Source organism: Anas platyrhynchos, chromosome Z (assembly GCF_047663525.1).
Source record: "Anas platyrhynchos isolate ZD024472 breed Pekin duck chromosome Z, IASCAAS_PekinDuck_T2T, whole genome shotgun sequence".
Lineage (NCBI taxonomy): Eukaryota > Metazoa > Chordata > Aves > Anseriformes > Anatidae > Anas > Anas platyrhynchos.
The window spans coordinates 83,972,931-83,993,099 of NC_092621.1; the positions used below are offsets into that span (position 1 = coordinate 83,972,931).

A 20,169-nucleotide genomic window follows, 5' to 3' on the forward strand; every position below is an offset into this window, starting at 1 on the left:
GACATGATTACTGTAAAAGAGTATTTCTCCAAAAAAGAGGCTGAATGCACTTTTGAGGAACACTTCTGAATGCTGTTCAGCTTGGAGATATGCCTCAGGATAAAATCCTTACTACATTTTCTGAAAAGTAAAATATTTCTTGTTGACATTGAAATCATTATGTTTTCTGAATTATTTAAGATCATGTCATTAGCTAAACATGACAGGTCAATTGCCCTTTTAAGAATTTTTCAAATTTTTAAAGTTTTCTTCTCAGAAACCACTAATAAAAAGAATATCTAAAATTATCCTTACTGCTTGTGTACCCTAACGTCCTCATTAGCCCTGTGAGAAGTTTACTATAACATTTTGTAGGATCAAGGCCATAAAACATAAAACATCATGTATAATAGCTTAGAGAGATTAAAGGAATCTGAAATACATTGAAACCAATAGTAAAAATGGGACTAGAATACAAATTTTATTTGAGCTTTGATGTAAATTCTAAGAATACATAGTCTGACCTGCATTTATTTATTTTAGAGTGTCAGTGTTTCAGATGAAGAATCTATCAACAACGTGTGCCTCTGAACTCTTTTCATCTTTTTTTCTTTTTTTTTTTTCCAGTTTTTACCAATTTAGTATTCTGAGACCACATTCCCAAAACACCTTGTTTCTCAGCCTGCAGCTTGACTACAGAGATACCAAATATTTGACTCCACCTGTCCTTTCTCCCTAAGCAGCCTGGCCTCATTTCTGGTCTGATCCTTTCCTGCAATATAATCAAAGCTCTTGAAACAACTTGTTCTCTGGTGACCTGGAATCTCTCCACTGGCAGAAGCAGCAGAATAGAAGAACATTTTTCAGCATAATGTGCTAAAAGGTGTTATTCACCTGAATTTTCATGATTTTAGGTTGTCCTCATCTGATAAGAATTCTATTAGACTAAAAACAGAGCAAGCTTGGAATCTAAAGTAAATATGCGCATCAAGCTTGAGAGTGAAACATTTTATATTCTCTTGTAGATTCTTCTTTTACAAAAACAGCTACTGACACCTAAACTTAGTACATAATAGTAAGCACTTGTTGGAACTATTGGTGAAAGCAAGTCTGCATACTAAAACATTTATTTGATCATATTAAGATCAATAAAACTGATGTATAAGTCTGTTTTTCTCTCTTGAAAAAAAAAAAAAGATTTCAAGGGCAAGTACAGAAATAGTCAGTTTCAACGAATGCAGACTTCATATAATATTTTGTTCTATAAGAAATATAAGGTATTTATAAGAAACTCGGTAACAGTCACAATGTTACAATGTTTGATGGTTCATCAATAACAACTGTACATCACATCTTAATACACAACCATCAGTTCTTTTCTAGAAATCATTGTATTGAAATGTAAATCTGTCTATTTCAAAAAAGATTTTTAGTGAATATAGTAATACAGTTGCTTCTATAATATGATGGCATAAATTACAGAACTATTGTTGAAAATCATATAAAATTATCCTTTTGCACCTGATAAAATCAATAAATAAGGAAAAGCTTTCATTACCTTGAACATTCTTATTCTTAGTCAATAAAGGCACCAACAAAATTTCTGCGGAGAGCTCTTCAATTTTTTCTTCCATTAATAAAAAGAGTTTGATGAGTTGAGAAAGACACTTGAGTTGATACAATGTTAAACAGAAATTCCTTCCTTTTTTGTGGTATTCCTGGGAGGCTGTTCAAGCAAAATCATAAAATAACTTACTTTTTCTTCAAAAATGATCATGCAAAACTGATTATGTAGAAACATATAGTGCATCAAGTAATTTAATTCTTTTGCCATAGCACAATTTATCTTTTTTCTGATTATAAAGTTTCTCATTATTAGTTCTTCCTAAGTCATTAGCATTTCTCAGCTCTCTGCGAAGGTACAACTTAACTCCAGGTTTTGTTATTCATTAACTACCATTTTTTCAAGCAACAAGAAACCATCTCACCTGCATTTAACTGAAAACAAACCCAACAAACAAACAAAAAACACATTATGTTACAAAAACGAATAGAACAAAAAAAAAAAAAAAAAAAAAAAAAAAAAAAAAAAAAAAAAAAAAACAGAAAAAAACCACACACATCATTACTATATTTTAATGGTTTGGGACATCACATCACTACACTGTCACTCTGCAAGTCACCTTGTCTGTTTAACAATCTGCTAGCACAATACCGTTGATGAATATGACATTTGAGTGAAAAGAAACATCAATCTAACACTCCACAAGTTTAAATATGTGGGGTTTGAAAACAAGAGAGACTGTCGGTGAACAAATATCAGCAAGTATTATACCTATAAGCATCTTGTATTTAAAAGAAGAAACTGAACATATTATTTTGAAAGGTTAACACCTGTAATCATAACATATAGTCATGTCACGTAATCTAGGGAACTCTGCTTTGAGCACAGTCAGACTACAAAATGCAGTGAGTTGTTTCCAATTCTGTATTACCAAACCACATGTCTTTAACTGTTTTATTTTTGTAACTTCTTTAAATGCACTTCTATGGAAATTGTAGTAAGATGATATCATTTTCCTATGGCATTCAGTTGCAGATATAACATCAGCAGAAGAGTTTACATAGACATTGTCAGAGTGAGAGCCAGAGTAATTTGAAAGAGAAGCTCTGAAAGATGAAAACAAATATAAATTGATTGAAATGTACTTTTATGTGTCAAATCTCTCTTACCTTTGCAATTCTGAAGCACTCAGTACCTCCCTTTCCCTCAAAGTTCCAAGTTTTTGTTTTGTTTTGTTTGTTTGTTCATTTTGGTATTCACAAATCACTTTTAAATAGACATAGATCTAAGCAGCAGAGCTGAGCTCTGAATAAAAATTCCCTAATTTGCTATCCTTGTTTTGCAGCCTTAGAGGTTTAACTGTGAGTTTTGCATCCACATCTGAATTTCCTCAAAGTTCCAAACAGATGTATTCATGTTAGCCCCCTGCATTTCTAAGAATGCCAAAAGAAAATGCTATAGATAGTTGCCTCTGCTGGTGCCTTGCCTCTATGAATAAGGAGTAAATAATATCTGCAGCACTGGATTTCCAATTTCAAGTCTAACTCCCCCATAAAGATATTCTGCTATTCAGAGAATTCTCCTTTACCTGAAAGGTTGATAACATAAACTGAGTTTAACTGATAGGAAATGACTGCCTGAGTCTACAGACAGACAGGAATAACAGATGCAAAAAGTGAGAACCATGAATCACATCATAAAAATCAATGGAACATTAATTCTGTCTCCTCTGATTTGAAAACCTTGTGAAATTCCTGTCCCCTCTCCCCAGCAACAAGGGAACCTTCCAATTATTTGATTGCCCCCAAACTATTGTCCTCATTAGACTGAAAGTAAGTGGACCTAGAAGCCAAAGGTATACCACAGTAATATTAACTTTAAAATATATAACCAAACTCAGAGAGAAGTGAAAAGTTATTTTTTTACTTTCAGTGATCAGTCATATATTAAATACCATACATATTTCGGCTGGAAGCAGAAGATACAAAGTTCAAAGGCACCTCTTTTACCATGTCATTAATAATTTGAGAAAATACTTTGATATGTGATAAGCATATTATTGTATATGCTAACAAACACTTTTACAATCTTCCAAACAAGGTTTTACTATTTAATACTATGTATGTTCTAGAAACATCCTGAATAGGAGGCTGAGGGGAGGCCTCATGGCGGCCTGCAGCTCCCTCACAAGGGGAGCGGAGGGGCAGGCGCTGAGCTCTGCTCTCTGGGGACAGCGACAGGACCCGAGGGGACAGCATGGAGCTGGGACAGGGGAGGGTCAGGCTGGGGGTTGGGGAAAGGTTCTGCTCCCAGAGGTGGTCGGGCATTGCAACAGGCTGCCCAGGGAGGTGGTGGAGTCACCATCCCTGGAAGTCTTCAAAAGACGTTTAGATGTAGAGCTTAGGGATATGGTTTAGTGGGGACTGTTAGTGTTAGGTCAGAGGTTGGACTCGATGATCTTGAGTTCTCTTCCAACCTAGAAATTCTGTGATTCTGTGATTCTGTGTGACATAGGGTCTGGTTTTTGGGTGACACTGTGTAGAGCCAGGTATTGGGCTTGATGATCCTTGTGAATTCCTTCTGACTTCGGATATTCTATGATACTATAAAACTTTCATACAAAATTAAGAAGAAATCTGAGGTAAGCATAATAGAAATTCTGGTTTTGGTAAAAAGATACAAAGAAAGCAGGTAAGAGATTAAGGGTTTAAGTGGTGCGCTCATGAAAGCCTGAAACATGAAGCTAAAATTCCTCTAAATAGAAGAATTAGCTTGATATTCATCATAAACCTATGAATATGGGGAGTGACAAAATGGTGATCCATTTCAACAAAAAGTGATATGCAAACCATCAACCCAGGAGTCTTGATTCCTTCAGCTTCTGGAGATACCTTGACCAGAAGACGTTCAAGATAAAAGCATTAAAAAACAGAAGGGAAAGATGAGACCACTATGTATGAAATGTTTTTCCTAGAATTGCTGACATTAGGAAAACAGGCTGAACAATCATTCTTCGCCAAAGCTGGAAGCCAGAGAACCCTTGAGCTGTGATGATTCATGTGACCCAGAACCTAAGACTTCTCTGGAAGGATATAAATAAACAACTAACTAACTAACTGATTTCTATATAAGATTTATAGACCATTCCATATCATATCATTCTTAAATCTTCTTTCACTCTGTGTCAGGCTCTGTTTTGTCAAAGAACACGTAATATGACTTAATATTTGACATCACAGTATACCAGAGATGCAGAAATGACAAAGATTAGTGCATCGTTTGCACAAGTTCTTTATTGCAATGCTACAGCTGGGTCAAGCCACATGCTCTCACATTCGCGTTCAGCAGAAACCATGCTGACATACTGCTTAACCTGGCTACCTACCACAACTGATGGTAATAATGCTGGTCCAGTAATGGCAGGTCCTCCAGCAGGACCTGCACAGCTGACGTAGCTATGTGTTATTCTGCACAGATCACATAGTTTATAATGCTGCTGACTCAGGGTGGTAGTCTTTGCAGTAACCACCTGTCTTAACAAGAACTATCACTGTAAGACTCTGTTCCACCTCGTTTTATGTATACAGAAGCCATGGGTCTTTGTTAGACAGTGTAGTCCCTAGGACAGCAAAACAGAAGTGTGCCAAACACAGACAAACTCTTATGTAAGACTGGTGATATTTCTTGTGAATTTGGATAAGAAAAAAGTGTTATTGGCCACTCCAACTTTTGGAAGAAGTTAGCTTGAACATCAATTTGCTTTGCTCATCCACAGCAATTTGGAAGAGCTGGTCAGGGGAAACCACTAGAAGTAAATGTTCTTTCACATATGGTCATCTCCATGTCCACAGTTTTATTCTCCCAGAAATGACAACTCATGCATTTAGTGCACCATGGCAAATACTGTGCACACACCTGCATACCTAAAGCTTGATTGAAAGATCTTACATACATCCCAGGCTCTGTGAAGTTTCAAAACAATTATGATGGTAAGATTCAGCTTTGTTGAACAGGCTGCTTGAATGAGATGCTTGTTTTATATAGAGAACACACACATCATAGTCTTTTTTATTTATTTTTTTCCCATTTCTGATGTTATACAAAAAGGTCAGAGAACTCACACAATTCAGAAGGAGTGACATCCGTCTGTGATGAAGATGGTATAAAGCTGTTGACAGCATCCTAGCCAATTCACAGAGAACCATGCACAAGCGGATTGGAAGCACTTGAAGCTGATCTCAGCTTCCTTCCTGAACAGCCTGCAGGGTGTTTGCTACTCTCGTTCTTCTGAATGTGATTGTTTCTGCATTTCTGAGTTTAATTCATGTAAATCCTTTTACAAGGAAACAGCTGCAGTAGCATCTTTAACTACAGGCTTATGTCAACAGGACGTCCATGGAGCCCTCCTAACAACAGGACATGTGGACTTCCTGTTGAGGCACTACCTTGAGAGGAGAATTTCTGAAAAGGGAGTGAAAGACAGGTTCAGAGGCTACAAAGAAGCAAAGTGGATCATATAACCAAGATTAGCGTTACAGTGAGCCAATTTTGCCAAATAGTGGCGAAGTCAGAAGCAAAACAAATATGGAGAAGTCAGAAAATGCTCTGAGCTCCTGAGCATGGCCTCAGGCTTCATTCCATGAAGAACAGGAATCACAAAAATGCTCTTGTGCAAATCCATTGCCTATACTGAAGATTTCTGAACTGAAGAGGAGGCTCAGAGGGATTTCATCAATGTCTAATACTTGACGGGAAGGTGAAGAGAGGATGGACCAGGCACTTCTGAGTGTTGCCCAGTGCCAGGACAAGGGGCAGTAGGCACAAACTGGACCACAGGAGGTTCTCCCTGAGCATCAGGCAGCACTTCTGTGCTGTGCAGGTGGTGGAGCAGTGGCACAGGCTGCCCAGAGAGGTGGTGGAGCCTCCTCCTTGGAGATCTTCAAAAGCCTCCTTGGCATGGTCTGGACAACTTGCCCTGCTGGAGCAGGGGGTTAGGCCAGATGAGCTCCTGAGGTCTCCTGAACTGTGCTGGAGACTGAATGTGCCAGCAGAAGAATCCTAAGCCTCTAAGATAAGTTAATTCTCAAGCACAATAAATAAATAAATAAATAGATAGATAGATAGATAGATAAGATCCAATGCAAGCATGGTGCTAAGTAGCAGCAAAGACTAGCTGCTCTCTTAGGGACAAAGAGCAGAGCATGAAAACATGGCCACAAGGTCATGTTCCTTATCTAGCAGGACCCTGTTCTGCAGTCTCTATGCAGGGCACACAGGGCAGACCTGAGAAGATAGTCAGGTTAAAACCAACAGTCCAGATCATCAGCCACGTTTGTGGTGATGACAGAAGTCTCAGGCCAAGCCAGGAGTCAGGATCAGGTGTGGTGAGTGTAACTAAGGGTCAGACCCAGTCCAGTGATCATCAGGCAGGACCATAGCATTAAGGCAGGTCCAAGCACAAGCCAAAAAATCTCAGTCAGGTGGGTCCATGGCAAGTCATAGGTTCAGACGTGGTGGAGCTGGACAGGACATCTGTGATGTACCTCTGGTAGGGACGGAAGGCCCAGACCTCAGCTGAAATAGGGATCATGGAGAGGCTGCAGCAGAGGTCCCAGAAGAGGCTGGTCAGGACAATAAAGCCTACCAATACACCCAGGGTTTTGTGCACAGCCCTGAAAGAGCCTTGGTTTTCAGGGTACAGCCATAGAAGAAGAGGTCAATTCTGGAAAACACTATTTCTGCTTCACATCCACCAAAGATAACGTAATTACTCTGAGAAGAGGAAGGAAAGAATGCACTTAAGGCTTCTGCTACATAGATGATGGACTTTTCTGGGGCAGGGAGAAAGACAAAAATTTTACTTGAATTAAGTACAGCTTGCACTACTTTTGTTTGGACCGAGTAAATAAAGCTTGACGGTTCACAACAAAAAACTGGAAGGAATCAAAAGAATAAGCTCATAAGGTTCATCCTCTTGATATGTCTACATTTAGAAAATCTGTACTCTTGACTTCCTCTCACATGAAAGAAAGAAAGAAAGAAAGAAAGAAAGAAAGAAAGAAAGAAAGACTAATAAAAATATATTTCAAATTGTGCAGGTTAGGTAAGTGCAAAGTCTGTCTTTGCCAGAGACCATTTGGCTGATTGCACCTGTACAGATGTAAATGTAGATTATTTTTATAATATTTTATAATATTATAAAAGTTATAATGTTTATAATATTTTTTATAATATTTTTAATTATCTTACAGATGTAGATTATTTTTCTTCAGCAGGTAAAAATGAGCAATCTGACTTAGGTGATCAACCATCCTGCTAAACTAGAGTTTAGAGACAGACTACACTGGGTTTTGAGTTTCTGTTCAGACCTCATTGAGGCCTGGTGACATCAAAAATTAGCAGATGCAGGATTCTTTCCAAAGCAACAGAAAAGCCTCAAATGCAGGCAGGTCCAAGGATGAGATAAGGCTGTAACGTATCAAATATTACATAGATGAAAAGAGGCCCTGAGTGAAGGCAACTATACCACGCCCATAAGGAAAAAAAAAAATCAAGAAAACAAACAACAACAAAGTCTGACAGTAGACAAGGTAAAAATGCAGGTAACAAGCAGAATAAGCCAGGTACAACATCCTCCAAATTAAGATAGCCTCCAGGTATGATAGACTTACATCAACAATAAAGCACAAATCTAGTTTTATTTTTTTAAACAGTCTGTATTAGCTCAGAAATGTCATTTTCTCTCCAGAAGAAGAGTTAACAAAAATTAAAGAATGCTTAAAATATTTTCTCTTTGAGACAAATTACAAACTGGTCCTGCATTCTATACCACTGTTAATCCAGGTTCTTAGGTAAATTTTAGCCAAAACAGTCCTACCATCCACATGGAAACCCTTTTCACTTGCATTTTCAAATGTTCTAAGCGTAGATGAGTTTTCTTAGTGTAAATTAGGACAGAAGATCCACTGTAAACCAGGTTATGGGTCATCTTCCACCCAGCATAATCACTCAGCATAATCATTCACACCCTGAAATTCTCGTGGTGGTCATCCCACAGCTTCCTGCTTTTCTTCCTGCTTCCTTAGAATGCAAGGTTCTCAGAGAGTAATCAAGAAATGTGTCACTTTGCTTGAATATTTCATCTGCTAGTTCTATCTGATGCCAACTTATTTTATCAGTCAAGTACGGATACCTGTTTATTCTTTTAATGTCTCCCATCATTTTATAGACATTTATACTCACCTACCCTCACACAGTTTTTGTTTTCGAAGTGAAGAATCCTAGCTTGCCTATTTTTTCCTTATATGGAAGCTTTTCTAGCTTTTCACCTTCTTGTCCTTCCCTAAGTATCTTCCGCTTTCTTTTATGGCAAAAACTAATGAATACTCCTATACAAAATACAGAATAGTGAAAAACATGCTATAAATACAACGCGAAGAGACACATACACAATACTAGTGAAATTGGGGACAACTTTGTAATGCCATCAGACAGTTAAATTAATAATAATGAATTGCAAATTAATTAATAATAAATTAATAATTTATATTTTTAAGGTAAAATAAATACACTGTAGAGGCTAATTCTGCTCAAAATTAATTCTTATAGAAAACACGGAGAAGTAACTACAGAAAGAAATTGCCCTTATCAATAAAAATATGAAGAAAATAAAGAATCAAGCAATATAAGAGATACCCTAAAAATCAGCACATCATTCAAACTTCAAGGGTAAATTCAGTGTGGATGCAATGTCTTCAACAATGAATCTCAGAAGTCTCTCTCTTATTTGTATATAACAAAAAACATTTTCTGCTAAATAATGTGACTACTTGGGAGCTCTTTGGAATTAAAAAAAAAAAAAAAAAAGCACGGTACCATTTTTTTTTTTAATTTTACTTTACCAGTGATTAAGCTTAGAAGTGCCCATGTGAATTCTAAGCCAGCAAATAAGTTAACTAAAATATTTTTCAAAAAACATAGAATAATGGACACACTTTCGATAAAGTATTTGATCATAATACCTAACCTTCTCCTAAATACTTAAAATGAGTACCAAGATTTCTGCCTTTACCTTACCACATTAAAAGATATGCTCTTATCTCCAAAAATGAAGAATCATCAGAAATAAGGCTGTTCTAGATCTTAATGATCTGGGTACAACTGCTAACTTATAGAAAGTTTCAAAAGTGGTGTGCTTCTCAAAGCTGTAGCTCTTGAAACCATTAAAGAAAGTGTGTTCCAGTTTCCTTGGTTATAGCTTGGAAGCATTTAAAATCTCAAAAGCATATGAAAATATGCATATGAATGAATCCTATACCCTTAAAGCAACTTTTGTGATTTTGTATTTTTTAGGGCCTGGCATGTTATATTTTTTAACTCTTAGGCATTCACAGCATCTCAAAAAATGGAATAGCTAATTCTGGTCATTTTAAGTCATCCAGGGATGTGACACAGTAAAGTGTGGTACCAAATATAGGCGAGCTGGCTGTGGATGTTCAAGAATAGCTACCCTACGACAGTGCTGCTCTCAGATTAATTAGCCTTACTATTCAGTGTACAGAGACACATGACTAAACTGCTTCTGAGACTCAGGATGAAATCCTTGGAAAGCAACCTGATGACTGCCTTCTTTAGTGATTACAGTGGGGATTTCTCCCTCAGCAGGAACCAAGGGTTTAAAATGCTTTTAATCAATTTTACTATAAAATACCTTCCCAAAACATTAAATATCATTCCCCTGCCCCCATTTATAAGGCTTAATTTCATATAAGATAGATCTACAATATTGTTCTTCTAGGGACACAAGAAAGTGATGTCAGGGATTTCATCCAATAACACTATATGAGGAAGAAAATTGAAAAGAAAACCTGTAATATTAAACTTAAAATCTAATGACAACCTGCATGCAAATAACAGAGTCATTCCATAAATGGAAATAACACATTGTTAAGATCTGAAAAGAAATAGCCTAATAAAGCAAGAGAAACTCAACTACTGGTAGTCACTGTGTATAGGGATATTTCAAGGGGTAAATTTTCAAAGCTGTGCGCAGGGAGTTGCATACATAAATTCCATTAGCAATAATGTGTTCCTCACCTCTCAGCAATATTAACTTTTAAGTGATGCTATAGCTATTGTAGCAATCTTGCATTTATGACAGCATTCATCTGCACACAGTAACTCCTAGACAGGGCTTGTATATAAACTGTACTATTATTTCACTTGCATTTAGTAATGATATATTCAATTTTTATGGACATCTGCTCACAGCTTTCTCTTCTTAAGCTGCATGTTGATATATGATTTTTAATGTAACTGCTAGGTTTAAATAATTACTATTGCTGGATATAATCACTAATTTCCTCATACTGTAAAAGGCAACTTAATATTTCTGCATAGCAGATGTAATACACAGTACTACACAGACCTAAATTATTACAAACAGTGCCAGCAGTTTTCTATACACAGTACTTAAGATAATTATAAAAAATCATCTTCATTACTGCATGCTAGCATTTTTTTAACAGTTTAATTTGGATAGGTTACAAGATACATTCAAATCACACAGATACAATTACTGCAAACCCAAGAAGCTATAAAATGTTCCCCAACAAATCCCTTTGACCCTGTTAATGTCTGTTCCTTGTTAATCTAAGGCAAACATTGTTTGTAGTGTGCATTTGTTATGGAATATGAAAAAAAGAAAGGAAATCCCTTAACAGTTGTTATTGATTCCAGCATTTACTGACTGAAAGTTAAGTGCCGTTTACAAAACAGAACAGATGCAGATGCTGACAAAAAGGTAAACAATTGTTGCATGGCTTACTGCCAGATTCTAAGCCAATATATTAAACTCCAAGTGAAGCACATTTCCCCTATAGATTGCACTTATTGCCACTTCATTTCCTATGTGCTCTGTCTCTCTATTGCTGTGCCTGGCACTAAGCTATTTTCAGTTCTTTGGTGACCCCTGAGGCCTAGTGCTACCTCACATAGCCATTAGTGAAGGGAATTGCATGTGTCTGACATGGCCTGAAACCAATTATTTGATATTTTCTTCAGAATGATGCCCAACTCTGTTGGGAATGAGCAATCATGAAATAATTTACCTCCTGATTTAATTTTTTCCTGCACAAATTAGTTGTAGCTGAGCTAGCTATACACAGCTGCCTGTGACATATCTCTGTCTTATCAAGGTTCTACTTGAAATGATGAAAAAGGGGAGGGGGGAGGAGAGCTGAATAGAATAGGTTGGGGAATCCTGCTTTAAAAAGGCATTGACAAGTTTATCAGATATACTGATCACATCTACTCTCTGCTGATTGAAACTGACAGACCCATAAAGAACTATCAGTGCAGCAAAGGAAACCACACGGATGCAAACTGTTATCAGCCTGTTTAAGGTTTTTTAAACACCTGTCTTACTTTGCAGCTCCTTTTTAGTGCCAGTGAAACCTACAGGTGCCATGGGACGTTGATAAAAAAGCTCATGCAAACAGATTACATGTTGGCTCTGTGTTGTGTCCCCCTCCTCCTCCCCTTTTTTTAAATGGTCGCAGATCTGAAGATAGAAAACATTTTTGTATTAGACATCACCATTAACTTATGGCTTTTGTAAATGCTTATACTGTACATCCGTACTGTGCACTTGTCAAAAAAATGCAGTGAAGTACGGGATTTCAACTTATGTATAAACATGGTAAGCATGTATAAATTTGCATATATTTAATCAAGAAAGGGTGTCTGTCATAGGAAGAGAGATGTCACTGCCAGCTATTAAACAACCTCTGTGAAGACTACACTAATCTTTTGAAGGAGATTCACTATACATGAAATTTTAATCACATCTACTCCATAATGTCTCCCCAGTTAAATGAAACCAGTTTTCACCTCATCATGAAGTTTGATTCCAGCATCAGGTTGCTAGATGCTATAAAGCAAAAACCTAAGTCCTTTGTTAACAAGGAGTGTGTACATCTGTCAAAATTAAATCTTCACTTGTAGTCATGTTCACTGACCAAATGACACAAGGATAGACCATTGCTGGATACACAGGCTGGAGAGAGCAAGAACAACAAACTGACGCTAAGTTTATGTAATAGTCTTAAGCAAATCATCTCACCAGTCTGATTCCTTGACAGCATACAGCTATTGTGCTGTTGAACAAGCTGTAGAGAATTCCTCAGGTGCTCTGAGGATGAAGTGCCCTGTAATAATGACTAACAAAAAAACTTTACACGTGGACACCTACCTCAGCTTGATCTGCTACTACGTTGTGCTCCTTAATTTTCCAAAATACATGTATTTTCTAACAAATTAGAACACATCCTGATAATACACTGCAATTTCTGGTACACAATCACATTGTAAAGAATTCAAAAGTAAACCAATTAATTAGTCTATGAATTAAAACTAATTATTGATGGGTCCTTTTAAGGAATTTAGCAGGTGGTATCCAGTCATTTTCAGATACTTATAATTATCAGAGTAATGAAGTAGCAGAAATTCTTTAAATTTCTCCTTAGTTAAAATGGTCTGAAAACTTGCAGGTAGTTATTTTTGCAGTTGTATTTGTGGCTTTTTTAGGTATTATCCTATAACTGACAATTTATTCTTAATTAGTGACTAAAGGTAAACGGTTCTCTTCAGAAAATTGCAGAAATTATCCTATGGCAAAACACTATTCCTTGTAACATTTCTCAGTAGGACTGAAATCACATTCTGGCCTTACCAATGCCAGAAACTGTCTCCACACAATTATTATTTTTTAATTTCTGTTGCCTATATAGTGGGCTGAGGGAGTTACTGCAGTCCCTAAAGTCTTCACACACACAGGAAACACCAAAGGAGTGTAAAAGAAAGCATAACTGGAGGCACCTGGAGCAAACTGGAGACACCACCTATTTTGAAGAGAATAGTTCCTGAAGAATTGTAAGAAGTTCTTCAGTCTTTGCTGGAAGAAAATTATGTACTGCCAGGTACATCAAACTTTCTAACGAATGCTAACTTTGATAGGACTTCTATGTGTTCCCATGTAAGCTATTTAAAATACTTAGCTGATAAAAACACCTGTAATTTTTATTTGAAATCAGTGTAATTAACATATTTATTTTTAACTGACTTAGGTTTCTTAAATATCTGCAAATACAAAAATGTCTGCTAGCTTTTTTTTTTTTTTTCTATCCTCTGAACTTACACTCACAGTAGAATGCTTGGGTTTCACACAGATAGGTTCATTACAACAGATTTACTCTATTAAAATTAGATTGCTAGGAACTTTCAACCAATCACAAATTTCTATCAAGCGTTCATCATTCCTTTGTGTAGTCTACACTTGATATTATGTATTTCCCTAAATAATAGATTAAAGTGCTTCTGTCACTTTTGCTTCCTTTACTCCTTGGGATTTTCAAGATATAACAGAGGCATATAGTGACAGCTTTTGTTCTAATAGGAGAAAACACTCAGAAAATTACTTATAAAGCTGGGGTCGATACTCGTATTTCTGCTTCCTACCTCTTGATATTTCAAAACCCTATTTAGGCAAAATCACCACAAACTTCTCACAAATACTTTACAAAGAATATAAAAATCAGAAAGAAGTTTAGGCACACAGGAAAAAAAAAAAGCAGATATTGCCATTTCTAAGCTTCTAGAGAAACATCTTTGGAAATTCATAACCTTTTAATAAATATTTTGTAGAATGGATAGAACATTTTCCATATTACAAATACAGAATTAGTCATAAATTAATGTAAATGTGCACATATTAGTTCCTCCTCATTAATACTATTACTATAATACCTACACTATACACTATAACACCTCTTTATATATATGATATATGAGATCTTTATATAACTCCTGATAATTCAATCAACTTCAGAGAGCCCCCAGTGGTTAGGGGTACTAAAAATCTTGAGAAGACACCAAATGTTGAATTTCAAATTCAGATGTTGGATTGGGTTACAACAATGTTTATTCTCTCTAGATAAGACAAGACAGGAATTAGCATTGCCTTGCTATATTCAGCAAATGCAGAGACACATACTATAAAATGACCAAAAGATTTATCAAAACAAAACAAAAAAAACCTCAGTAAATACAGTATCCCCTTCATTGAAAATAGAGGTTTTTTTTTAATTTCTAAGCCTAAGTGACCATGAAAAATAGGTTTGTGTTCTAAGTTAGCACAGAACATCCATCCCTTGGATATAACACATCTTCAGTTTAAATAGATGTATTTTTCTGCAAAACAACCTATTGTGGCTAAAATCATTTTGCCCTTTAAAGTTAATTTTTCTCTCTGAATACACATTTTGTGACAGTGTAGGTTCGCTGTCCTGACAAAAAATCACAGCTAGGAACATCTAATTAGCTTGTGCTTACATGATGGTAGAAATACATGTTGAGAAGTCTCCTCTAATAACTTTCTTTTCAATCAGTAATGCAGGAGTCTCTTTAGAAGACATTTTTGAAGTCTTATCTGCCATGGTTCTACACATTTTTCTTCATACAGCCATATATTCCGAAGTAAAAGAGAGCCTAGCTTAGTAATTCTCAAATTTTGTCAGTTATAATTAAATAGAATACTACAGTATATAAATCTCAGATTGACCCCTGACCATTCACAAAATATCATACTGGAGAGTAAATCACTTTCATCTTTTAAACTTGGGAGGAGAATGCAATAATTAGAGGGCATAGTGAGTTAAATGCTCTCTTCATGCTGAGGAAGAACACCCAGGTGTGCTGAGGGAGCAAAAAGGAAGATAATTAGTTGGTGTTTGCTAATTGTGGACATTTTGAAAGCAAAAAAAAAAAAATAATAAAAAATAATAAATAATAATAATAATAATTTAAAAAAAAAAGAAAAAAGACTGGAATTATGTCCCTTTGAACTTCTACAGAATTCAGTAAACAGATTCAAGTTCCTGTTGGCAAAGATGAAGTGACATAACTTCATTAGGACACAACAGCCTCTAAAAATATGACCCCAAAAACACATAAACTATTTCCGATTTAGTAATATATAACTTTGAAAGAAAAGTTAGCAGTTACTTATCTTGGTAAATAAATAATATGCCAATAAAATCCCAGAATTGGCATCTTTTCAATATGACTGTGGATCAATAATGAGATTTCACTGTCAGTTTTCACATTATGAGCTTAATAAGTAATTTCAACCAACTGCTCTAAAAAGAAGGACTGAATTCAGGCATGCTACCAGCTTTGAAATTCTGTCAGTTCAATTGACATTTCAGTAACTTAGATACTGTTATCTTACCCCCTACTATAAGCTTAAAAAGTAACAAGCTTAATGCTTTTGTAATCTTTACAAAAATGTCATTCTCCCACTAGAAACACATTTGTGGTCCTAGGGTATTATGCTCATGTGGCCTTTAAAAGAGTACCTCTTTCTTATTAAAACTTCCACTCTCTATGTTCAAACAGATGGTTTTATTTTCTCCTCAGCTCTACTCATATTTCCATTTAATATAATTGTGCAGTAGAAATCAAATACAATACTTGCAAGGATAAGACATAAATAATATGTGACAAAGAGGCTATGAAACACATTATTTCCTAGATTAAATGCAAAGACATTTATTTTGTTTCCCCTGAGTAATAGGATCTTGTTTTGGCTGTCAAAATTTTATAGGTTTTCCAAGGAACAAAGACAACTGCAGAAATCTGCATCATATCTGTATGTCCGCTGTTTTTCTATTCTAACTCCCTATTATATATCCCTACCCGCACTGTCTGCTCCGTATTTTTTTAGTAGGTGGGAATTAAACCTGTTGAATATCTCTATACTGATTGATTTATGACACAAAATTAGGGATCTCTCTATTTTTAAAGTAAAAAAAATAATGAAGACATCGATTTTTACTCATTCTGTATGTAGGATTTCTGTAATTTTCACTACGATGTCCTCTTCATGTTTTCTGTGAAGACTATATACCCATAACATAGAAGTACCACAGTTTTAATTGATACATATTTCTTCCCTGTCTTTCACTGAGGGAAACTGCAAGCTTTTTCATTCCATCTGTGTAGAACATTGGGAAGACTGTGGCATAGATCATAGATACAGAGTGGAGTTCAAGGAGTCACTAGCTGTAAAGCCTATTTACATACATGTACCATTCTTCATCAGCAATTGTCCCATCTACTGCTTTATACAGGCCCCCTATAGCCTGCTCCTATAAAAGCTGCATTAGCAGGCACTCTGCAGTGACAGAAACAGCAAAAATAGAAGAGGAAAGGAGATGTCAAGAAGGCAGAAATATAATCGAAGTACATCAGCTACTTTTGTAATGCAGAAATAGAAAATGAATTGCAAAAAGAAGGGATGTGCAGTTTATGGTGGGCCTGCTCTAAAAAAAAAAAATAATAATAATAATTAAAAAAAAAAAAAGTGAATACAAGGAAGCAAGGAGGTTGAAGTTACAGTTTCTATTACCTGTATTTTTGTCTTCACAATATCTAAGAGTTGCTATGGTATACATGTAGGTCTTCAAATAATTTAAGGCTTAAATTTATGGAAATGCCTTTAAATGAATTTATAGAATCCCAGAATGGTTTGGGTTGGAAGGGACCTTAAGGCCCACCCAGTGCCACCCCCTGCCATGTGCAGGGACACCTTCCACCAGCCCAGGCTGCCCCCAGCCCCATCCAGCCTGGCCTTGGGCACTGCCAGAGATGGGGCAGCCACAGCTCCTCTGGTGTCTAATCTAAACCTACCTTTTGGGGAGTCTAAAGCCATTCCTATGTCCTATCCCTACACCCCCTGACACAGAGTCCCTCCCCAGCTTTCCTGCAGCCCCCTTTAGGCACTGCCAGGCTGCTGTGAAGTCTACACAGGGACTTCTCCAGGCTGAACAACCCCAGCTCCCTCAGCCTGGCTGGAGAGGTGTTCCAGCCCTTGATCATCCTTGTAGACCTTCTCTGGACTTGTTTTAATATTTCCATGGCTTCCTTGTGCTGGGGACCCCAGAGCTGAGTGCAGGGCTCTAGGTGGGGCCTCACTAGAGTAGAGCAGAGGGGGACAATCCCCTCCCTCACCCTGCTGCCCACGCTGCTGTTGGTGCAGCCCAGGGTACGGGTGGCTTTCTGGGCTGCCAGCACACATTGCTGGCTCCTGGTGAGCTTCTCATCAACCACCTCCTAAAGGTCATTCTCCTCAGGGCTGCTCTCAATCAATTCTCTGCCCAGCCTGTATTTGTTCTTGGGATTGTCCCGGCCCAGGTGTAGGACCTTGGCATTAGGTTTTTTGGAAAATTCCACAATCGTAAATTTCTACAATTAAATTATTATTATTTGTTTAAATATATATATGTATTTCTAAAGCATTTCACCTTTAGTAATAAATTGTAGATATAACTGAAATCTTGCTTACATTAATGTAAAGATCTGGGATATATAATGGACTGGAACTACTGAGGTGGGATGTCAAATGGGACATTGTAATCTGTAATCCGTATGGGCTACTTTATATTAGTGTGCTTTACCAGCACATCAGAAAGATGCAACAGGATTTTCTGGGAGAGAACAGTAGTAAGGCAAGTGACCACTATATACTATATACTTCTTCCCTTCATCCTAAAACTTCTTAAAAGCAAGATTTCTTCAACTGACTACACGTAAGAAAACAATCTTTCTGAAATCAGTTGTCACTACAATGCAAATATTGTAGATTATCTACTATAGCTTGTAATATGGACAGAAATCTCAACAAAGGTGCAGAGGCATAAACATTAGTTACATGAAATCAAGTCTGGGATTCTTTAATTTCCATATATAAATGTTGAATAAATTACACTAAAGTTATTGAGTCCTAATTATTCCCAGACATGAACTGATATATTTTTTTTTTCATCATGCAGCCACTTAACCAGCAGGTATCAGTGCTATTTCAGGCTTATTTTTGATAGATACGATGAAGATCATACACGATTAGTTGTAGGCAATAATCATGGCTCAAGAGATCACAAACAAACATTAAGTGGAAGGATAAAAGAAAATCTGTAACTAAGGTTCTTCATTTCAAAGGGAGAAAATGATAAACTAGTGGAAATAAAGCCATGTGGACATGAATGTAGAGGAGAAATGAAATTTCTTTAAGATAAAAGTGCAAACCTTAAAATTTGTATTTCAACTTAGCTGGAAAGCAAACTGCTGGGAATGTTGAAGAACAAGGGACATCAAAATAAACTGTCCTTACCAAGTCCTTTTATTTAATCCCCCCGAAAGGATCTTTATGGAAAGACTTCACTCCAAAGCCTGTTTCTCTTCTTGTTCACATCTCTACTATGCAAATGCTGCTCCTCTAAACAACATTCAGTACTTCTACACAAATTCAGATAATACACCAGATTTTTTGTTCCATAATTGCAATTATGTTCCTTAGCAGCTCATGGATAATGAAATGTAATAAATTAAAAACATCATAATTGAAAGCACATTTTGTATCTATCTACTCAATATATTCAAGAAAATGATACTTGAACATATCTTTATAATAGTATCAAGTTGGTTATATTTTGGAGAAAGAAAAGAGAGAGAAAAGAGAAAGGAGGCTTGCTGGACACAAGTAAGATGCTGGTAATATTGAGGTAAAAATGAATATTAAAACACTTCAGTGAAAGTGATTTAATTACTTTATAGCTTATACTTTATAGCCTATCTTCATCACCTTAGTTTACCTTCATTTTTCAATAATATTTTCATAGAAATAAGCAGATACCGATTTTGAAAACCATGCCACATATTGTTTTACATTTTTAAAAAAAAATCTCATTTAAGATTTTAAAGTTATTAATTATTTAAGTATAAAAATTTATTTCCTAGGGGTAAGTGCAAGTTTACTACAAAATTAAAATAATAAGTGAATTAATTTGAACAAATCAAAATAAAAGAAAACCCAAAGCTCTATATTTAGTTTTAATCATAGGAAATTAAAAAGTAGGCTAATTAATCCACATTAAGTATTTTTTCTCTCTCTTCATGTAAATAAAAAACCCTATATAAATAAAATCAAAGAAAACCTTCCACTAATACATAAAATGTGTATAATGTCACAGTTTTAAAGTTTCTTTGGCTGATGTCTTATCACTTGTAAGAGTGGCTGTTTCTTTATCTAAAAAGAGATGAAGGATTAAGATAGGTCACAAAAGCCTGATTAAACTAGCTTAACATTTTTGTAAACAAAGGAACACAATGAAGTTCAAAAGGTAGAAATACAATCCACATTTAACAGACTTACTTTAAGTAATGAACCAAAATGGAAAATGAAGCAAAAAATCACAGGAGATTAGCTAAAAACCAGCTGTCCGGACGATTCATTACATGCTAATTATGTTAACAAATACATAACTTTTTTTTTTTTTTTTCTAATACTTAACAGTATGTAAGTTTCTGAAAGAAACATACAATTATTAAGATAGAAATACAATATATATATATGTATGTATATATGTGTGTATATATATTTGGGGGCAGGATAAAGGGAACCTTCCTTGGATATTATTTTACCAAATTCAGAACACTGATGTTGTGGAGAGGGTACACACACCAACGAGGGGGGCCGATGCTAGATAAAAATCAATTACTAATGCAGCCCA

The 20,169-nt window shown here is 35.9% G+C and overlaps 1 protein-coding gene across 13 annotated transcripts in view; it reads right to left on the reverse strand.

The window, feature by feature from the left end:
• KIAA0825 (KIAA0825 ortholog) overlaps window positions 1-20,169 on the reverse strand; it is a 254,967-nt gene that overhangs the window by 176,319 nt on the left and 58,479 nt on the right. For 12 of the 13 annotated variants that reach the window (XR_011806056.1, XM_038169775.2, XM_038169776.2 and 9 more), the window contains one exon: window positions 1,538-1,705. The exons of the other annotated variant lie outside the window; for it this stretch is intronic. Coding sequence is in view for 11 of the 12 variants with exons in the window: in XM_038169775.2 (XP_038025703.1) it covers window positions 1,538-1,705 (168 nt within the window). In the remaining variant the exon portion in view is untranslated. The remainder of the gene's footprint in view (window positions 1-1,537; window positions 1,706-20,169) is intronic. 13 annotated transcript variants of the gene reach the window in all.